Here is a 22,942-nt window from a genome sequence, read left to right as displayed (position 1 = left end):
TAACCTTGGTGCACAATGGGAGCTGCATGATTGGAAAATATTGCAACAAGCAAAGCAAATGGTTACTACTCATGGCCTGCGTTCAGAGGCTGCATGACAGATCATCCAGTTTATTTTCACAGCAGACGTTCTTTCACCTGCTGATTGTGCTGGACTTGCTTCCCTATTATTGACTCCTTCTCAATATTTAATGTTTGAGAGGGAGTGGAAGAGACTAGCTGTAGAGGAAGCAAATAGACATCAAGATCCAGATATAGGAGATCCGCTTTGTGGTATACAGGCAGATATGTTAACTGGGCAGGGACTTTACTACGCAGGTTCAATTGCAGTATCCTATACAAATGCATCAACTTGCTCAAACTTTAGCACATCGAGCCCTTTTGTCTGTGCCAGACAAGAAGAAACCTGCTTCCTATACCACTGTTCATCAGGGGACAACGGAGCCCTATGGACAATTTGTAGACCGTTTGTCTGCAGCATTAAGGACAATTCTGATTTACCTTTGGACCTGCAGGAACATTTGTTCTGCACCCTCGCCTTTGAAGGGGCTAACCCAAGAACAAGGGTGATCTTAGCAACTCTACCCCAATGAAGTCCCATAGATGAAATGTTGATTAGAGCTACTCGAGCTGAACAAAATAACCAAGCGGCTGCCTTTACTGCTGCGTTGAGGGAGCAAGGGCATATAATCGCAGCATCCTTAACAAATCATATAGGTGGACATCGAAGGGGGAACAATGGTAAATCAGGATTTGGTATTTGTTATCGATGTGGTGAATCTGGACATGCGGCGTACTTGTTCAAAGACTGTTTGGTGTCACAAATGTAACTTAGATACACATGCTACTGCTGTTTGTAGATATAACAGGTCGGGAAACATGCAGCGCAGCGCGTCGGGTCTACACACGAAGACACAAGTACAGGCCCTACCAAAGCAGATGAGAAATGTGGTCTCTTATACCAGCGCATCCCACCCACCCGGGGGAGCCTCGGGGTGGACGTGGCAACCACAGTAGATGTAACTTTGAATAATAAAGAAGTGACTTTAATTCCAACTGAGGTAAAAGGACCTTTGTCTAACGTGAATTCTCCAGTTGGAGGACTTTTATTAGGGAGATCTTCAACAGGAAGGCAAGGAGTAGTTGTTTTACCTGGGTTAATTGATGCAGATTTTATGGGACATGCACAAGTTATGGCCTATGCATTACAACCACCGGTTAATATTCCAAAAGGAAGTAAAATTGCTCAAATACTTCCTTATATCAGCCTTGTTGCGCATCGACAATCCTATGAGCAACTCAGACAACAAGGCCAGCCATCTAAGATGGGAGGAGAAGACGATTTTGGCTTTACCAGACCTGAGGTGTGTTTCACATTAGGCTTTAATCAAAGACCATATCAGAAGATTCAGTTGAAGAAAGGCAGTCAGCAAATTACTCTGGAACCTCTATTAGACTCCGGGGCAGATGTCACCATCATTAATCAACATCTATGGCCCCAGAATTGGGAACTGCAATCTCCAATCACCCAAGTGGTAGGAGTAGGAGGTGCGAAAGCCCCGAAGCAGAGTAAAGACTTGATTACTTTGCAGTTTGAAGACGGCCAGGCTATTGTAATTCAGCCATACGTAATGCAACTCCCACCCACATTATCTGGGTTGATTGGACGGGACGTTTTGTCACAATTGGGACTAGTTATGACAACTGATCAGCATTTTGCACCACGGCCACTGATCGGCAGCCACCCATACTGAAGATCACATGGTTAATGGAAAAGCCAATTTGGGTAGACCAGTTGCCGATGACAGAAGAACGGCTGCGCGTTGCTGAGGAATTGGTGCAGGAACAACTGAAAGTAGGTCATATTCGACCTTCTACAAGTCCTTGGAATACTCTTATTTTTGTGATACCAAAGAAGACTGGGAAATGGCGACTCTTACATGATCTACGGAAAGTTAATAATCAGATGTTAGCAATGGGAGCATTGCAACCTGGTCTTCTAACTCCTATGATGATCCTTCAGAATTGGCAAATTGTCGTGATAAACCTGAAAGACTGTTTCTTCACGATTCCCTTACATCCTGACAACACGCAAAGATTTGCATTCACTCTGCCATCAATAAACCGTGCCGCTCCAGCCAAACGGTATGAATGGGTTGTCTTACCACAAGGAATGAAGAACTCTCCTACGATGTGTCAGACTTCTGTAGATTGGGCACTTGTTCCAGTACGACAACGTTGGCCTCACGTCCTGCTCTGTCATTATATGGACGATATTTTATTGGCTTCTGAACAAGGGGTTTCAGACGATCAATTGAAATGGCTTGTTGACCACCTTCTATCATGTGGTTTGGTGGTGGCGCCTGAGAAGGTTCAACGTTCGGCCCCATGGAAATATCTAGGCTGGCTCATCTCGGATGCTCAGATCAAACCACAGAAGGTGACCCGTACTACACAAATAAGTAATCTGCATGATGCTCAAAGGCTTTTAGGAGATCTACAGTGGGTTCGTAATATAGTTGGCCTCACTAACAATGATTTGTAACCGTTCCGATCCTAGTTGCATGGCACCGAAGCCAACAGTCCTCGAACTTGTTCACCAGAACAGCGGGCTGCCCTAGAAGTTGTGTCCCACAAGATTCAGACTGGCTGGTGTGGTCATCGAATGGCAAATCATCCGTTATCCTTTTTGGTTTGCAATGTTACCACTTCACCTTTTGCCCTTATTTTGCAATGGCAAAAGAAAAAGGGGGAAAATACGGCGATCGTTTTAGAGTGGTTGTTTTTGCCATTGCAACCCAGACATCGTATTTTAAGTCGCCCTGAAGCAGTAGCGGCCTTGGTGAGAAAAGGAAGAGACAGGATTGTTGAAACTGAGGGGACTGAACCGGCAGATATCAGTATTCCAGTCCGTGGTGATGATTATGAGTGGCTCCTGAGACATTCAACAGCCATACAGGAAGCCTTGATGGGTTATACAGGTGTTGTACACAACAACCGGCCAAAAGGACCTCTCTGGAAGATGTTAGAATATTACCAGTGGATTGCAAGACCGTTATGCTCAAAAAGACCAGCTGAAGGGCCAACGGTGTTCACAGACACAGGACAAAAGATGAAGAAGGCTGCGTGTGTTTGGCAATCCGATTATCAGTGGCAGAAACAAGTGATCACCGGTGAACCACGGGACAACCTTCAAACCTTAGAACTGAAAGCAGTGTGTTGGGCGTTGGGAAGCTGGAACAATACACCTGTAAACAGAGTATCAGACTCATTGTACGTAGTTGGTGTAGTACAGCGCATTGAAGATGCCTTGTGGAGAGAGACAACCAACATCTTGGTGAAATGTTTATACAACTGCATAGTACCCTTCAACAGAGAAAACATGAATTTTGTATTATGCATATTAGAAGTCATCAGTGGACCGTTGGTTTGGGCGAAGGTAATGCTAGAGCTGGTGAAGCAGTCAGCTGTCTGGCAATAACTCCTCCAACAAATAAGTTTGAAGAAGCTCGTAACAGCCACGAGATGTTTCATCAGAATGCAAAGTCTTTACATCGACAGTATCAAATACCCATAGCAGATGCAAAGGGTATGCAAAGGCTTCAGTGGGTTTCCAACCAAAACACAGCATCCTTGATCAGCAAGATAGTTGCCAGTCGTGGCAAAACAAGGAAATAATCAATGAAAAGATCAACTATAAAACCGATCATAGGTCTCCAGTACTGTAAGAGAAAAGGATCTCATCAGCCATGCTGAGGAAAATTATGGCAGAAAAGCCAAAGGCACAGAAAACCGATCCCAATCAAGAAGATCTGGGGAAACGGGGACTAGGAAATCATGGACCTTTGCAGCATCAGTGTGGTACGATGCTGACTTCTAATAACTGCCTTTCCAAACAGACCACCGTTTTCCTTTTGGTGCTTCATGGACAGAGAGGTTTGTAAAGAAAGGGAATCCCAAGGTTCAGCTCGCTGAAACCTCACTGCCCAGCTCTTACGTGGTGGCCACGGTGCATTCGAGCAGCACAAGGAGGTACAGTTACAGGCTGCACCAGCTCTTGACCAGCTCAGCAGTTCTTGCAGTAAGGACAGGAACAGAGCAGAACAGGCATTTCTACAACTACCCCTTCAGGAAACTCCATCACTCCCAGTTTTGAGACCAGGCTGAACTGGAATGGTAAGTTCATCCTCAGGACTTGCTGCAGAACAGAAAAGTCCAATTTCTTTTTCTTTTTGATGCATCAAAACTTCCAGTCCCGTAACTCCAAATCAGTGTGTCATTGTACAGTCAAAGCAATATAATATTACCTGTGCAGTGACCCAGTTGGTGCCTACTGTAACACAAGACTCTGAAAATATTGAAAAAAAAGTATTTAGAAAGGATAAAACCCAGAAAGCCAAGAGTATAGATTTTGACAACTCCCGCCAGCAAAAAATGCCAGCATTGTTGTCATTATATTGTGAAACATTTCAATGTCAATAAAGCTGCAGTTTCTGAAGGAAAATGGTAGCATCCAAATCTTGTCCTTGCCTCGCTTAAACACATGCTCACAGCATGCTGCTGAGTAAATACTGCTGTAGAAATCCTCTCCAGCCCAAGGCGTGAGCCTTGCCACAGTAGGCAGTACACCAACCCTTCATCTTCGCTCACACCGCATGCCTCCCACACAGTCGAAGATGAGACACAATTTCCCCTCAAAATGGAAAGGAGAAAAAGAGGAAGAATAGGAAAAAAAGGGAATGGCACAGGGAAAGGGTGTCCTGGCAGCAAGTGGCTGGCTTCTGACCAGCCTCTGTCTTAAAGTCTTCTCCTGACCCAGACCTGTCCATCTCCGCTGGCTTCAGGCCACCACAGGGACATACCCTGCCCTGCACCTTGCAGAGCAAGCTCTGCCAGCATGCCCATCACCTCAAATGAAGAGCCAAGCAGGTCTTGGGTGCAACCTGCTGCCGCCAGAGTTGAAGAGCAACTGCCTGTCCCTGCAGGGCGGTGCGGAGCTCCAGGCTGGCTCCAGTGCAGCTCTGGTGTGCAAGTCCTCCCCTGTGGAGGTGTGCACCCCCAGGCAGGAGCATGGCGTGCGGCCCAGGAGCCTCGCCAAAAGCTCTTTCCTCCATGGGGAAGGGCAGGGTTGGGGCTGGGTTTTCATTTATTTTTAATATCACGACTGGTTTTTTGCTTGTTTGCAAGCAAAATCTGAAAAGCTACCCAAAACCTGGCTTCCCAGGCCTGTCCAGGCAGAGCTTTGCTACAGCAGCTCTCCTGCTTCCAAAGGAGCTGCAAAATTAGAAATGAAGGTAAAGCATGGCTCACACTCTTACCCTGGCTAAAGCATCCTCCCCACATGGCTAAGCCAAAATCCCACAGGCGCTGCCAGCTGTGGCCATGGAAACTGCGGGTTTAAGCACAGGGACTCCCCTGGCTTTGTGCAGCTATGCTCATCCATATTAGCTGGAGATCTGTCTGCTGATTTATGATGGAAGCGCTAACAAACCCTTAAATGTGGCACGGCAAATAGCAGCATTATACCAGCACCAGGGCATGAGAGGCAGAGGCTGTGTATTGCTCCCTGAGGATTTGTTTAAGGACAAGAACCATGATGAATACAGCCTGGGTGGCTCAATTACATGGGGACTCAATTACTTAAAACAAAGAAACTGGATGAAAAAAGTATGACAAAAATTCAAAATTATTTCGCTGCTGGAGGTCACATATAACAGCCCTGTCATCCATAAATCTGGAAATCTCTAAGGCATGCTACTCATGTGTTGAGAGATGACAATTAATTGGTATTTTACTTACCTCATCCATGCAAATTATGCAGGGAAAAATTCTAATTACTGCATGCTACATGTATATAAGGTCAAAGTGGGCCAGATTTTTGACAGTGGTGTAAAATGGATTATGTTTATCCTTCACATGAGGGCCATGATCCTGCATGAGCCACAGGGCTTCTGCCTCCCACTGCTTGTAGGGACCATGCCGGCATCAGTGAGGCTGCGCGGGCACAGCGGTCCCTTGCAGAGGAGGGATGAATCAGGCAAACACACAACTGGGGAGCAAACACAACGTGAGGTCAGGGAGAAATGCAAAGTGCTTGAATGAGCAAGGAACAACAGCACGGGGAACAATGGGGCTTGCATTCGACCGTAAGCAACCTGGCATCCCAAGTTTTGTCTGAACAGGATTCCTCACCCTCAAAAAAAAAAAGGGGGGATCACGTCTCTGGAAGGATTTTATGGGGCAGAAATTGGAAGACAAGAGGTTTGGGCAGGGGTTTCGTGCTGGCAAAGGAAGCCAAGAACATCTGTGCACCTCAGTGGAGACCTGCAGTCCCCCAAGCACAGGGACTCGGGACCACGCCAGGACATGCATCCTGCCCACCCCAGCAGTGGATGATGGCCAGTGGGTTACAAACAAGGCACGGCTTGCGCCGAGCCCCTAAGGTTCAGAGAAGACAGCAACTTACCCAGGAGTCCAGGGTTGGGAAACCTCCAGGAGTCATTGTATGTTGAATATTGTGGGTGGCTGTATGGGCTCCCAGAAAACTCACTCCCTAAGGTAAAGAGAAAGAGACAAAATGAAAGATTATTTGATCTGAGACTGCAATTACCACTGTGGGGGAAAGGGGCTCATCAGCGCATGCTGTGCTCTAGTGATGGCCACCCTCTTTGAGCCAGGGCAAGACGGGTGGGCAATTTATTAAATAAATAGGGGCAGCCATCTTTTACATGTCCTTTTCGTGCTGTATCTCAGGCCTGCCGAGCAGGTTGGATTTCCTCAGGCAGCCCATGCTGCAGGAGCGAGACAGTGAGGAGGGATGGAGAAGACTCCGGGACACACCCACGGGGCTGGACTTTGCCTCTCTGGCCCTACAGCACTCGGGGCAAGAAACATAATATGAGGACAGGGCTGCTCAGCCAGCCTCTCTGCTGGCAGGAGAAGATGAACCAGCTCATCTTCTAGATACTGGGTACCCTTACAGGCTCTCCATGAGAACATAAGTCTTGGTCCCAGACATCCGTCCATCACTGGGACCCAAGGAAAAGGGATGCTTGTGGAAGTTTCAGATGGTTTTTAAACCCTCCAGACAAAGGCACAAAAAAGGCTCAAATAGTTGCTGCTGTTTATCTCCTCGCAAGCTCCTGCTCTCCCCATCTGTTTGCTCTCTTCCCATCACCTCCTTTTTCATACTTCATCTGCAAGCTCTTCAGGACAGAGCCTTGCACCATGGGGCTCTGACCCTGGGCAGGGCATGCGGTTCCACCACCATGCAAATACCAACACTGTTGCTGATTTATTAGGAAATTTTCCACAAATGACGGTTTCCTGCTCTCCTCGTTCTTCCTCCTGTCCTCCTCCCTCTGCAATACAGAAATACACGCACGCACAACACAGCACGGCAGGAGAGAAGAGTAGGTCTCCTACGGCAAGAGGAGAGGGCTGCCGCACAGCAGAAAATGCTCACTGCGACGTTTGCCTGTTCTGGTGCTCGGCGCCGGCATCTCCCCTGCCCCATACTCGGGGGGCTGACTACCCCAGCTGAGCAGCACACCCTTGATGCCAGATCTGCAGCTCTCCTGGGGCTCAGCACCGCCAGCCGGTACGGTCCACAGAGCTGTCCTGGGGACCTTGTCTGGGTCCCTGGGACCACTGAGGCGAGATGCTGGCCCCAGGGGAGAGGGGATGATGCTACAGTGACCGGTGGGATCATGCTGCCTGGCAGGGGGAGCTCTTGGCTTGGCTGTACGGTGGGCTGCAATGGCTGTGCGGTTCCTAGCAGCCACTGTGGCCACCTGCAAAGGTAGCTTCTGCCAATACAGAAGTAACACAGACTGGTGTCAAAAAACAGGCTGGGGCCCAGGGTAGCTCGGTCTCCACATCGTGCTGCTTCAGTAAAAATAAGCTGCCTCTCAGCCTATACCAAAGGATGCCAGGAAACACACTGAACGTGCTGACAGCAAGAGCTGCCCACCACTGGTCCACTCCAGGGGGGTAATTAATACCCCTTCCCTGTTCCTTACAGCCCTTGAGACCCACAGGACTGAACCCACCAGCCTTGACCAGCTGTCTCTCTCCCTGACTTAGCGCTCACAGACAGGGCAGTAAGACGAGCTCTGAAGCCAGAAGCAGCAAATGCTTCCACGCTCAGCACACCTTGCTGTGTTGACCACATTTCTTCACAAGCTCAGAGCAGATTTTCATTACTGCCTCTAAGGAATGGTATTAATGAACCATAAGCCATGGAAAATGGAGCTGTTCCCAAACCTTTCTTGTGGGTGAAGTACATCCTATCTACATTTTATCTCTGTTCCCTGACCTTATGGGTGATAAATGACTCGAGTAACCAAAGGTTACCTCCATTACTGCGCTCACTCTTCTACAGTGAAGCATGGTGAAGACGGAGAAGCCAGAAGAGATGTCAGAAGCCACACAAGGTACCAGAGCCACCGGCAAAGGCATCCACATCACCTTCCGCCAGCTAGGGAGCAAGTTCCCTCCTGTACAACGCAGCAGCTTCTCTCTGGTCCTTTCTTCTGCCTCCTCACTGCCACACTTGTGGCTGCCTGCTCAGGCAGAGCCCTCTCTGCTCCCCTCCCTGTTCCCAAAGCCCCTCACCTTCCAGTAAGTCCCTCACCCGGCTCTGTCCTAACAGTGTTTGCCCAAGCCTGCAAAGCGTGCGGGCAGCAAAGTGGCTGGTAACTTCATGGGTGAGCGGTTAAGACCTTCCCCAGTCCCTGAAGGCTCATGGCCAGGTCCTTCTTCCAGCATTGCACCACACAAAAATCCCTTCATCTCGTGGCTGCCTCTTCGATGGGGAGCAGCTCGCACACCACCTTCCCCACTGTTTTCACTTCTCCCTTTCCACAGGGCAGTGAGAAACACGGAGATTTAGCCTTGTTTTAGTTGCACGAAACGGTTGCACTGGCTGACCGACGTGACACAGGAAAGCTGATGGCCGCGAGTCTCGCTGCCACATCCTCGCCTGGAGCTGTGCAGTGCGTGGACGGAGGGACAGAGCAGACAGCACAGTTCCCAACCCCTGCCGTGGGCTGTTTGCACAGGGTGTGCAGAGGAGGCTGCCCAGCTCCTCTGTGCATCAGGAACCCCCCGGGCTTTGAATGAAGCTCATGGCGAGCTGCTGCGTGCCTGCCAGAGCTGCACCCTGGGGCAGGGCACACACACCCACCCTAGATCCGGACAACCTCCATTTTCAGCCGTCCCGCCACCCTCCCTCTCTCCTCTTTGCACCCACGGCTCCCGTCTCCCACCCCCCTGAGGCTGCAGAGTCCCGGTCTGTCCCATGCCGACAGCGTGCACGCCGCTGAGCAGGCGGCAGCGCTTTCTAAATGCTCATCAGTGCTGCGGCAGGGCTGCGGGTGGGAACCGGCTGACATTTCATTGTTTCATCCTCTCCTGCCTTGCTCTCCTCCCCCACCATCCCCACTGCCCTCCTCCCCACACTCACACACAGACACACATCGTGGACCCTCTCTGGGGGATGCTCCAGTGCCTGTCAGGCTGAGGCTTCCAATTCTCTGTTTTTTATGCCTCAGTGGTCAGGGTGTCAAGCTCCTGCAGTACAGACCAGCCAGGAGCTCGAGGAGTCACTGAGCACCATCAGCTCGGTGACAGTATTGCTTGCTTCTTAACATACTCTGCATATCCATCAGCCCTGCTGAGGGAAAAAAAAAAAAAAAAAAAAAAAAAAAAAAAAAAAAAAAAAAAAAAAAAAAGAAGGAGGGAAAGAGAGAAGGGGGGCAGGAAGGAAAATGAGAGAAAAGAAATATGGGAGAGGGGAGGGGAAATGAAGAAGTGGGGGAGAAAGTCTCAAGCCCTGCTACTACCATCACAGCACTCGGGCAGACAAATGGTACAGCCGTAAGTGAAACTAAGCTAGAGGAAAGAACGCTGCATGAATACCTCGTGATTTCCAGCTGATATCCCAAGGTCCATCAGCTACACTTCTTGACAGCACTGCTTAGTAGCCAGCCCTCGTCCCATTCGAAAACGCAACGCATCAGCTACCCAGGGGCGCGCGCACACGTGCAGAGCGTTGCACACACTTGCACAGCGCCTGCCCGCACCGCAAGGTGGCAATGGGACCCATCCGTCCTTCATGTGAAATGGTAAGCCCCCTCCTCAATAATTCCCGCGTGGCTGAGACACAAAGACACCAAACCAAGGGCTTCTGAAAGAGTTAGCCCACCTCTCGCCACCGGACCGGACTCCACGCTGCCACAATGCTTTACGTGGCCGCAGCCCTAACGGGGTCAGGCCCTTCCGTCACCCCCGAAGGTAAGAGATGCAGAAGGAGAGAGAACAATTCCCTGTACTGCTGCTGCTACAACACAGCAGCAAGCCCCAGGAGATGCCCTCCACCCTGAGCTGGTGGGATAGAGGCAGAGGCCCCCTTGCCCACGGGGAGAGCCCCAGGGGGGGCTGCAGACAGAGTCCGACAGTAGTGGATTGACCCCCCTGCTGCAGGCAAACAGCAGATACCCCATTCTGCAGCACTGCACTGTCCATTCTACAGCATTTCCTCTGGGGGTTATCAACTCACGTTTACCAGACTGGTTTTAAGGTAAGCTTCCTGCATGTCTCCTTTGTGATGTGCACAGAAACTGAAAAGCATGAGCTGAAAAACCTCAGGAAGCAAGAAATGAAGAAAGAGACTTCACGGTGTCTTTCAGACTGCCATGGCTTTAGAGAAGTGCCCCTGCGGAAGATGGGGGAAGATGCTTCTGTGCAACGGTGCTGGACTTGGGACTGGAGGCTGCTGGGACACTTCCTCACCTGCTAAAAGCCAGAAGGATGGGGCAGATGCTCAAAGCGAGGCCAGTTTTGACATAGACCGTGTCCAGCCAAGGCACAGAAAGCTCCCACGGACAAAGCCTAACCACTGTCATTGACTACCACTGTTCAGGGCACAGAGCATCCAGCTGTGATCCCACCAGGTGGGACAGCACTAACAACCATGTCCTTTAGCCTTGTCTTCTTAGGACTGTGTGGCATTTAACACTGGCAGAAACCAGCAGCCTAGTCAAACACAGAACATGTTTGTTACCCAGCTGCTGGTGGTACTTCTGGACTGAAACGCAAATTCAAATAAATACTCAACACAGAGGTTTTATATGTCACTTCCAAGTTCAACACGTTGTTCCGGTCCCCACAGTCTCAGAAAATCACATGAATCACAAGCTCCAGAGCCAGTATAGCTCAACCAGAGCCAGCTACATGAAGGCAGACCTGTTTACACACTTTTCACTGCATTTTGTCATATATCAGGTTTTTGCAGCTGTATTTGGGACAGGGAGAAGCCACTGGGACCCTGGAGGTGAATGGCTGTATCCACATGACAGCTGCAGGTAATCAAGGGTGCAGGTGATCCAACATGCCTTCTACAACCACCACGCGACAGCTCCTGGTGAGCACCGGCTGCCACCCAACAGGGAGAGCAACCACGACCCCGTGGCTGCGCCGTCCCTCCTGCCGGACTTGTCCCAGCTGCTGGTCTTCTCCACCAGTCCCCATTTGCTGGGTCATTTTGCTATCCAAGCTCCAGGTTTAGGACAGTGTCTTATTTACCCTTCTATTTGGCAGAACGTTCAAACAAACCAGGAGAAATGGCGTTCGATAAACGCAGCTACGCCAGGTACAAGAACGGGAAGCTGTGAGACAAAAATCAGTCTGGACAGGAACAGCAGCACCGTGCCCATTCCTCGTTAGGGTCCCAGGTAAATTTAAAAACAACCTGCTGTACCTGTCCCTAAGTTTGAGTTCCTGCAGATGAACCCCTCCCCCCCTCCAGCCTGACCTCTTGTCACAGGCTACAGGTGTCTCTACCTTTCCTTTGCAGCAAAGGACCTTACTGTAACTTTTTTAACATTCTCATGGCTTTTATTTGTTCTCGAGCATTTCCTTTTGTGGAAGGAATCAAATGGATCACAAATTTCTTCCGCAAATTCCAATAACAATCGTTACCCTGATAGCAAAGATACGCCTGACTGCATGGGGAGCAGGGCTAAATGCTGCACTGAGCCACACAACTGCACCCAGGCGGCCTGCGTACCGCTGACTTAACACCACGGAGGAGCAGCTACCCAAACGCAGCCTTGAAAGATGTTACATGGAAGTCAGGTGTGCAGTGGGGCCAGGCGTCATCTGTGCTGGAGGTCGGCATAAGCCGAAGGAGAGCAGCAGAAGTCGCTTCTCACCATACGCCAAACACAGCCTGAGGGACTGTTTTGCGACCCAGCATCCCTGAGCAGCATCCCACGTGAAGTCGGAGTGACAAACAACTGTGAGAGACCTTATAAAAGAAGGGAGATGCTCTGGCCCCTCTGCAGAGAAGAATGGCATATCTTCCCTTCAGTAAAGCAAACTTGCCTCTCCACACCACGCGCTGCAGCAGCTCAGGGCAAGAGAGAAAGGAGTCTGCAGCTCACAAAACTCACTCCCTTCAAAGTCCTCCCCACGTACAGGGGAGCTGGGAAACACCTTTCAGTGAAAACTTGCTTTCACACGAAACAGTCATTTCACATCGCTAACACACTTCTGCAAATCTGTGACAATTTTGTCAAAATTCTTCCGTTAAAAAGAGCCCTGGGTTTAAATTAATTCTTTTTCATCAGATGTTTTCCAAAGAAATATCTTCTTTTTCTGTTAAATTCAGAGAGATGGTAAGTTTTCAAATTGAGTTCAGTGAGGCTAAAAAAAAAAACCAACTGAAAAACTCAAGTGGAAAGCAAACTGTCCTAAGTAATTTTTATTGTCATTTTTGTTTTGACTGAACTTTGGACTTTCTTCCAATTTTAACAATCATTGGCAAACAGGATCAGTGGGTTATTCTGTCCTAATCTGTAACATTAGCTGCATTTAACCTGGGGAACTAGAAACCCAGGGCACACCATGGGTTGACCACCAGTGATCCACCAGGTCTTATCCCAGACCCTCATGTCTTCTTCACCCACAAAAGTCCCAGGACAATGATAACTGCCTTCTGCTCCACGGACCAAGCACACTTGGTTGTTAATTTGCCTGCTCTAGATCAAGCAGTCCACGTGCTACAAAAAAAAAAAAAAAAAAAAAAAAAGGTGCTAAAAGGGAAAAACTGCCAACGTACAGCCCTACTGAAATAAAACATGTAGTACAGGAACAATGTCCCCCCTGGGAAGAAGCCAAGCAGGAAAATACACTATATATAGCGAAAGCCTCCCATGTTCTACCCAGTTTATTTCCATGAAAATACCAGGGTGATAACCAGCTAAAACCGCAGCATTCAAAGGCCGGTCTTGGGAAATCTTGTCAAGATTGGATTCTCAGAAACCGTGCCAGCACAAGTCACGGGTCCAGCCCGTGAGGACGATCACTGTTGCCACGAGATCCCCCTGGAAGGGGGTGGCAGCCTCGCTGGGGAGGCCATACGTGTGTCTCAGATGTGGGTGCCCACCCCTCAAGCCTGGCTCCTGCCAGGAAATGTTTCCCAAGGGGGACTGAAAAACGCCGTTTTGGAAAGCTCTTCAATGAGAAGGTTTCAAAAAACAGGATACTGCTTTTCGAATACACCTGAGATCCTCTGCATCAAAATGGGATGCCGCTCCCTGTCTGTGGTCCCTCGCTTACCTGGTGTTGCATCCAACAATTTACCTACTCCCACAGGAAAGAAGCAAATAAAGCATTAATAAGTGGAAATGGGGAAATGCTTTCTGTACAATGAATATTTCCCCTCTTTTTTTTTTTTTCCTTTTTTTTTTTTTTTTTTAAGAATCGAAGTGGAAGTGATAGATTTCAGCAACAGACAGCCCTCACAAATGATTTTCAAGCAAAACTTACACAAAATCTTCACTTCTTGATATTAAAAAAAAAAAAAAACAACCAAAAAAGAACAAACAGCAAGTTCTTAGAGCACTAAGCCCTCTGCCCACGTTGTTCAAACACAATACAATAAAATTTTGTCACAAATTTCATCCAGCTGTAGCCAAGACAGAGTCCCTGGGCCTGGAAATGTATTGCAAAAGTCCAGCCAACCATGAGTACATGGGCACTCACAGGATCTCAGGTAGTCCTATTAAAGCCATACAATTAATTACAAAGGGTCTGGAATGCTCACTGAAAGAACAGCCAGGAAACGTGGCAGCAACTCTTAATTAACCATGGCCAGCAGTGTGAGCAGCACTCTGCTTCTGCAGCTAAGCACCTGCAACACCCTCCTCAAATAAACCTGAACAAACAGTGAAATAACTTTTCCTCGTTAAAGCTCATTTCTCTCCTTAATTCAGGAGGAACAATCAGCTGGCTGCAACCCCAAAATGCTTCCTAGAACCTCCATGTTCAATTATCTACAGGCACCATCACAGCAACCTGCCTGGACAGCCGAAGTGATGCTGGGGACAAACTCCAGCTGCAAGCCGGGGCAGGGTGTCTGCTCTGTTAGCGGGTGGGGTATCACACACGGACCCCCAGCAAGGGCACCAGGGAGCCTGCTGCCACCAGCACGCTCGGGCAGTGCTTCCCCAGGATGTCAGGGAACTGCACTGCCAGCAGCATCTTTCTTCTTGGGAGCAACAAGGTTGCACAGGCAGAAATACAGCCCGTGTGCATGGACACACACCGACACAGAGATCTGCCCATGCACAGGCGTGTGCATGCTCTTTACACCTGTAAGGGGAAACAGGCTTGCAAATCCCCCAGTAAATCCATTGGAAGAATTCATCGGATCAATAGATCAGTTATTACCATCATCGATGACCCCTTCCACCAGTACACTCACCAAAGGCACATCCCACTTCTGTCTGTAACATCCTGAGTCACCGATTAACCCTTCGGTGAACACTCCAGCTGCAACCATCACCCACACTTTCATGTGTGTGAGGTCAAAATGAAAACTAGCCCGTGCACTGGCTAATTTTTCCTGCACATCAGCCAAGCAGAAGTTTATTGCAGTTGCAGCTGGAAGGCACTTGGTCACATTCAGATATCTCTCCAAAGCTCCCAGTCCCATCGAGACTGCCAATTAACTTCTAATGAAGGCTGTATATAATCCTATGATCATCCAGACTGGACAGTATTTCCCCCTTATTTTACCTTTATATTAACTAGCACCCGCTCTAAGATGGGCAATTTTGTTTTAAACATTTCTAAGTTGTCATATTTTAAGAAAACCGTAACATGCAGATTTTTGTAACGCTACCTCATTTCCAAGAAGCTACAAGGCACAGAAATCCCATCAATGACTAATGAGTTGTGGGTTAAGGTGGACGTACCTTGCTGTGAAGTCACTGTACTATTCTCGACCCGTGCTGCCTGCCATAAAATTTTAATGCTGCTTCTGACATATTTATGAAATACCTCACCTAGTCTTCGCAGGGTGACAAAAAAGATTTACATCCACAATTACTGCAAGCACATAGGTTTTAGCTATGCACTTTAAACTTTTGTACACAAAGGTATTTAACTTTAATACAACAAAGGTAGGTGGTGCCACCAAGCAACCATATTGGAACTGCATTAGGAGAGATTTATCTCCCTGGACCAGGAGGACAACTGCCCGACTCATCTGCACAGGAGATGGCATCGCAATTAATACGATGAGGAATTTGCCCCTTGCCTCTCCCAGCTCCCCCCTCCAGGAGCCATCTGCCCCCTCTACCAGCCGCTGGCCGCTGGCATGCAACCTGTTGGGACCCTGGGCAGACCTGGCAGCAAGAAGCTGCGCCGCCGGCAATGCCAAGCCCCGCCGGACACGGTTGCCATGTGCACAGCCCCACCGCCAGCGCTGACGGCCACAGGGATGGTGAGTGGCGCCGATCTGTCGCTTGCTGCCAGTGCTCGTCCCAGCCCAGCTCGCTGCTGTCCCCAAACGCGGTCTGCATGGCTGCCCATGACCTTTGCAAAGCCCCATCTCACCCTGTGCCCCGGGAAGGCGTCATTTCATCCTGTCTGCTGTGGGCTGACCAGTTGGTAGCGCAGGTGGGACTAAAAGGAAAACTGTCCTGCAGAAAATACCAAGCTTGACAATGCAGTTTCATCCCAAATTGATGTAAAAAGTGCCAAGAAGTACCTTGTGCGATTAAATTCTCCAAACTACGTAATGGAACTGTTGCATTTGTTTCAGATGAAAATATTGCACTCTGTGCTTCATCCTGACTTTAGCCTCTTTTCTAAGTTCAGCCTTCATCATCATAATGTAACGTGTAGTTACTGCCACGAATTACACAAGCGGTTTAGCCAGTAGAAGAAGTAGATACAACATTATGAGCCATAATAAGATAGCTACAACGTGGAAATTGTGAAGTCTGGAAATTAAGCATTTTGGTAGATTGATAAACATACTTTGCTGCTGATGTGGAAGCAGTCTTCAATTATGTGCAAACACAGGTGTGAACAAAGGTAGGAAAGTGTCTGCATGGATGAAGGAGCATCCTCCCACACTGGCATCTTCTCAGGCATCCTGCTGGTGTCCCCATCCTCGGTGACTGTGTCAGACGACACCACAGCTCCAGCTATGCTGGGTGACAGCCAGGTCCTGCCCTTTCTGCTGAGGTGTCAGCACCTTCGACAGATGGAGAAGTCTCTTGTCCTTGTGTAAACCCCCTGTGTGGATGAGCACTTCTGGCTGAGCTGCTCGAAACCTCAGCATCTCAGCTCTTCTGCCTGCAAGACCAGTTTTTCAGCTGGACTCCAGGATTCAGCCACCTCTGGACTGGGGCTTTAGCATGTCAGCAGGGTCTGCTTTCCCCCTCTGGTTCCTTCTGCCCTGGGGAGCTTGCGCAAGCTCTGAAGTACAGAGACACAGCCCCAGCAGAGATGTCACTTCTTCTTTCTGACACCAAACACAATGCAAATGAATGCCTGAGTGACAGAAGACAGATAATTTCTCACTTGATTTTCACAGCACTGCTTTGGTTTTACACCACATCCACGTTACAGTCATCCTTTTAATGCAGAGAAAAAACATGTCAGCCAGTCTCAGGTCAATCTCCAGGAGTGCGGCAGTTCAGTCCTCTGGCAGGACGGATGCTCTGCTGGCAAACATTTTGTAGCCAAAGTCATTTCCAAGTAATGCAGGCAGCTGCTTAGCCTGTCCTGATTCAGCAGAATCGGTCGAAAATTGCGCTGAGGAAGAAAACACATGATGGGGAAGGGGTGAAGGATGGAGCATCTCCTCCCACACGTGGATCCCAAGTTGATGCTTGATGACACCGTGGCTGCCGTGGCATGTGCCCAGGGGGTACCCACGGTTCCCCACACATCCCAATAGCCCAGGGCACACCTCCAGGGAGCGGGCTCCCTTCAGTAAATGTGCAAGATCAAAGACTTCTAGGGCTGAAGGAGGCTGGTAGGAGGAAGAGAAGACAGAGCCGGCATCCTCACCCTATGCCCATGTCTCTCACTGGCACAGCAGGCAGCCCTTCTCCCATGTGGGCACTGCTAATCTCACTGTGGAGTCCATGCACACCTCTCCATGTAAGTAAAATGTCCATGGATGCTTGGAAGTCATTAATTCTGACAAACCGTCCACGTAGCAAACCAAGTTTTGCCGCTGCTAGCCGAGACTGATGGGACTTGGTGCATCTGCTCCTAAACAGACCTTGAGTCAGGACCAGAGTGCTGCTTTTAGTCTTTTTATGTAGGAATTAAGTGGGTTATATTTAAATTTCCCAGCTTACTCTGCAGCCAGTGCAGAGCCCGATCCCGAATCTTCTGCAGTCATAGCTGACAGATGACTTGTTCGCAAAGAAAGTGTCCCAGTGCCTTATCTGCCGCTTGAAATAAGTGAATGTATCTTTCTTTCTGGAGACTTCTCACTGCCCCGTCTGGGCTGTCCCTCTTCTCCTGGCACAGCCAGATAGCCCATGAGCAGAGCACACAGAAGACACGTCCTTGGAGGCCTTCCAACCCACACCCCGCTGGGCAGGGATTTACACCTGCCCGACATGGGTCCACACACAACAGTTTCCCAACGCCTGCACTGCTTCCTACAGTTTGACAGCCTCCACTTGAAAATGTGTTTTCAGGGGAAAGTTCTGCCATGGAAATGAGGCAGTCCTTTGAGCACCTTCCTTCACTTTTACTAAAGGCATGCCATTTTGCCTAAAACTTTTCACTTGATTTGGTTTTCTTTCCATTACCACATTTTATTTCCTTTTGCACTGCTTGCATTACATTGCACCGCACTGCATTGCAATCTGCTTGCAATTGTCTTGGAATCTTCACTTGTTTTGATGAAGTCTCAATGTGTCCAGAAACTCCTGGAAAGAGAATACTTAATTCTCAGAATATTTCATTTCAATTTGTGCCATAGACTGTTCTGAGCACTGGGAGTTTACCGCAGGGCAGATGTTCGACGTTCATACTGTCCGAACTGCAAGCAAACTCCCTCCAGCAACCATCACACAGAAAGCAAGCGTCAGAAAACAAGTCTACAGCCTGAATTCATAAATAATGCTATGCAGGAGCAAACCCCTGCAAAAAGACTTCTGCACAGGTCATCCCGCAGCAGCAAAGGGGAGGCTGCAGGGAGCAGGCAGTGCCTGTCTGCGGGATGTCGTCTCCAGTGTTCCCGTGGCTACATAAATGCTGGAAGCAGAAGACATCCAGTTCATTGCAGGACAACTTGGAAAGTGCCTAACACCATGAGGCTGGGCAGATATTGCCCTGAGCCAGAGACATCTTCCAGTATAAGCAGAAATCCAGGCTTGGGGTGACGCAGGAGAAGCCACCCTTCCACAGGGTGCTCAGCGTGGGCAGCAGGTCTAACACCCAGGAGAAAAGAAACTGCATCCTCCACAGCACCCACCATGCAACTAACCGCCAGGCAGCTGGGCTGTAGAGCTCGGATGTGACGGGAATAGAGACTCTGCTCCCCCATCACTGCCACCAGCTGCTGCCTTTGGGGTGACACCACGCGCTCCAGTGCAGCAGGAATACAGCAGCCACTTCACACTCCTGCTCGAGCTGCTTTCCACTCTGCTTGCTTTGGGGATCTCAGCGCCAAACACAGTTTGTCAGGAAACTGCCTGATTTGATTCTGGTGGTTGGGTTCGGCCCCCAGCATGTGAGGCACAGAGCTGCTCCGGCACCTGAACTGCCTCCGGCAGCTGTGACGGATGCTGAACACGCCAATGTGCTCAAAGCTCCGGCAACTTGCTCTTTGGAACCACGATGCTTTTGTAATCTCCAAGTTTTTTAAACTCTGGGCACTGACGTAACACAAGGAGGCACAAGTGTAAAAAAGCTGAAGGCTTAGAAATGACAAAGCATTTTGTGTGCTCCCACGGCGTTGCTACTCCGGTCTGAGAAACCTCATCATAAGCAAGGGGGCTGAGTTCAGCCCTGCAAGCACAAGCTGATCCAGGCCAGCTCTGATCATGCTTTCCCGTCTCAGCGGCAATGGCTCAGGACATCAGGCACCTTTAACTGGCTTTTCAATGCTCTGCTTCACTAATCCAAACCTTCCCCAAATCAGAACTAACTTAGACCTCCCAGCTTTCTAATTACAATTAGCTTTTTCTTATTGTGTTTCCACCAACGGACAGATGTCAATAACAACTAAAAAGCAGAGCAAACAGGAGGGGACCCAGAGAGGGTAGAGGATGCAGCAGCGTGCCTCACCTGTGGCACACTGTGCCCTGGCTGGACACCACGTTCTCATGGCCAGCTCATTGGGGGCACATCATCTGGGGAGCCACTGTCACCGCGGGTTTTGAGAGCCAGGCAGGCAGTGATCTATGAGGAATTCCTTTGTAAAGCTGTTCCTGCCTTCCTGGAGGAAGAGGACGGTGGTGCAGCCTGTGGCCCCCCCCGCACACAGAGGGGACGTCTGGCGGGCCCAGAGGAGACCTTAGGAGCTGCCTTGGGGGGGGGGGGGGGGGGGGGGAATGGACCCTGCGTAGGATGAGCTTTGCCAACCGGCCCCATGCTGGTCGGTTCCCAATGCCAGGCACTAACTACAGGGCTAACGCAATCAGCGATCAGAGGGCGAGCTTTTAGCGTATTTCATGTACAAGCGCCTCAGCTCTAATTTTCTGGCTCTGGATGTTTTGGGGCAGAGCCTCATGCTTGTTGCCGCTGCCAGCACGACGGGGCTCAAAACAACGGGCTTACAGGGCACAGAAGAACGTTTGGTAACATTAAAAAAAATCCCCCAAAACAGCTGAAAAAGGCTTTTTAAACTCTTGCTGTTTCTTTTATAATCACTGCGATTGCTTAAAAGCTGGGCAGCACATCAGACATGTAACACTGAATGAACCGTCAACAAGGAACCAGCCTGTCTTTTAAGCTGCTGCCAGTCTCAGCGTGTGCTGCACACAGGCAAGGTCCTGTGATTTCTCCCCTCAGAGATGCAGGATGGTGCCCTGTGCCATCGGCTGGGCACCCCAGCCCTCTTTTCAGGGACGGACACAGCGCTGCAGGCAGCAAAACTCCTGGTGCCAACAGCGTGCTGCTTCGCACGGTGCGACATCCTCCACAACGATGCTCTGCGAGCTCCGTAACCACAGCCAAGGCAGAAGTCCTGGGCAGGGCTCCAAAAGAAATGACAGAACAGCTCCAGCTTCCACCCCTCAGCATTAACACCCCCCCACCCAAAAAAAAAAAAAGTGGCACTTTTTGCCACAAACCACAGGTCAGACCTGAGAATTGGCATCTCAGCAGGGCACTGCCCTGTCCCACCGGCGGACAGCATCGCTCAGCTGCCAGAGCCTCAGCCCCCAGCGCTGTCCTGGGGTGGGGAGGGGATGGTTTCAGCATCGAGGTCTGGCTGGAAACTGCCACCCCCCCCCACCCCCACCCCCCCCCCCACCCCCCCCACCCCCCGGCATTGCCACGCGCCGCTGCCGGCTGACGCGACTGATTGATTTGACTGAAGGTAGCCAAACTGTCACTCAGGAGGTGCCCCCTTGGTACCTCTTCTGGATGGATCTACTTGAGGGTGGGCTTGCCCGAGCCGCTCCTGTCAGGGATTTCAAAGGGAACAAGCGGCTGAATGCGGATCTGACAGCTCGGCCGAATTAGGGCTATTTGCATGCTAATTTCCACCGTGCTTAACTCACTGGCAGACCTAGAGCGAGAAGCAGCCTCTGCATGTTTGGAACAATGCTTGACTGATCTAGCTGCGTTAACGAGCAAATTATGGTAATTTTGTTATTACAAATGCATAGAAATTTCCAAAGAGTGGAGCAATACAATATGTTTTCTCTCCTCCTCCTCACTCCTAAATACAGACCCTTTTGTTTATACACACTTTGCCTTGCTTACTTATGTTTAGATAGGCACAGCATCTCACCTCGACAGGAGGAGGCAGAAATTGTGGCTGGAGCAGAGGGAGCCTGCAGTGCAGACAGGACTGGCTTTGCTGTGCACGGGACACTTGGGACTGCATCCTCAGCTGGTGTAAAGCTGGTGTAAAATCCTCAGCAGCACAGAGCCATGGCAGTCAGGGGTCAGGGCTAACTGACCCCAGTTGAGGATCGGGTCGTAAGAGGAAGGCGGGTTTGGGAACAGAAGATCCAGAGTCTGTTGGCTTCCCAACATTTCACCTTCTTGCCCTCTCTAGCGTAATTTCTAAATCAATTTAATGAAATAATAGCTGACAGCATCATATTGAAAACAATATAAATTTTATCTATATTCTGCGCGAGCATGGTAATTACATTCCAGAGAGATGAACAGCAAAACATTTCTCCAGGCTTCCAAGATGCCAGCAGAGCCTCATTCAAAATGTACATGAGCAGTGGATAAATGCATACCATTTACTTAACTGCTTCATTATTAATTAAAGGAATCATTTGTCAGTTGATTTGCAATGTGGTATTGCCCCAAGATATTCACTTGCTCCATCATATGTGATGAAACTTCTCCAGGATTTGCCTTCCAAGATTACAGGAGGGCGGGGAGGCACCTTTGTGGAGCAGCCATAGACCTGTGGAAAAAGCAGCAAATCTGCTTAACCAGAGAACGCCAAATGTCACTACTTCTGCCTTTGGCAGCAGGTCTTCTGGCTGTGCTGGTGGAAGCCATGGGTGCTTTTGTGTCCATCTCTGGAGGGTGAAGGCATTTTAGGGGCACTGGGTGGTGATACTGGCACAAAAAAAGTCAGTGCCCATAATCCCAGCAGAGATGCACATCCCTGCCATAACAGCAGCATGAAGCAGGCAGAACAGATGGCAAACGGACCGAGGAAGCACCTCCAGGCTCCAAGGAGGTAACTTGCAAACTTTCCACTTCACCAAAGAAATGTAACTGTTTCTCTCTCACTTGCTTTAGCTCCTAGCATAAAAGGCCTGATTCTCCTTTCCCTTTCAGTGGCCACAACGGCATCACTGTGCAAGTAACCAAGTGGTTCTGGCTTTACGCTGTACGTCGGAGGACGACCCGGTTTGGGCTGTGCCACTGGTGCCCTCCGTCGTCCCACGTACTGCGATTTGCTTTCTCTGCCACTGTTTTGAAGCGGTTTACCTCCCAGCTGCCTCGCTTTCGGTTGCCACGCTGCTGCACATCAGTAATTTGTAGATCAGTGGATTACAAAACACTGTTGCAAAACTTTGGGAGAGTCAGAATAAACAACAGAAATGCACCACAGTAATCATGAATGAAGTTTTTGGTGTGCCAGGGGAACTGAATCCCACCAATCCCTACAGGCTTTGTTTGGGAGGTCCCACAGTCTAACTGCTGCCTCCAGACTCCCACCACGACACCAGGCTCACGTTTCTGCCCCCCCTGCACCTCTTGCTGCAGGCTGGTTCTCAGGCAGGCTGAGGGAGAGTGCTGGCCCTTGCTGGCTCTGGTGGGAGGAACAGCCCCAACAGGGAGAGGTCACGCAACTTCACTTCTCCTCCGCATTAATACCTGCTAGCCACAAGGGGAAAAAAATGCATTTGAAAACCACGTTTCGTTTCCCAACATCATCTCCTGCTTTGCACGTTAGAACTACCATCTCCTCC

General features: G+C 49.6%; 1 protein-coding gene across 1 annotated transcript in view; it reads right to left on the bottom strand.

Annotated features, from left to right (window-relative positions):
- Positions 1-5,911: 5,911 nt before the first annotated feature.
- LOC121080654 (paired box protein Pax-5-like) overlaps positions 5,912-22,942 on the bottom strand; it is a 124,549-nt gene continuing 107,518 nt past the window's right edge. Inside the window, exons 10-11 of the mRNA XM_040578795.1 lie at positions 6,466-6,552; positions 5,912-6,048 (exon numbers count right to left, since the gene is read on the bottom strand). Of these exons, the coding sequence (XP_040434729.1) occupies positions 5,912-6,048; positions 6,466-6,552 (224 nt within the window). The remainder of the gene's footprint in view (positions 6,049-6,465; positions 6,553-22,942) is intronic.

This window comes from Falco naumanni, chromosome W (assembly GCF_017639655.2).
Source record: "Falco naumanni isolate bFalNau1 chromosome W, bFalNau1.pat, whole genome shotgun sequence".
Taxonomy (NCBI): domain Eukaryota; kingdom Metazoa; phylum Chordata; class Aves; order Falconiformes; family Falconidae; genus Falco; species Falco naumanni.
The sequence above is the reverse complement of the archived record's forward strand: the minus strand, read 5'-3'. Positions and strand labels throughout refer to the sequence as shown.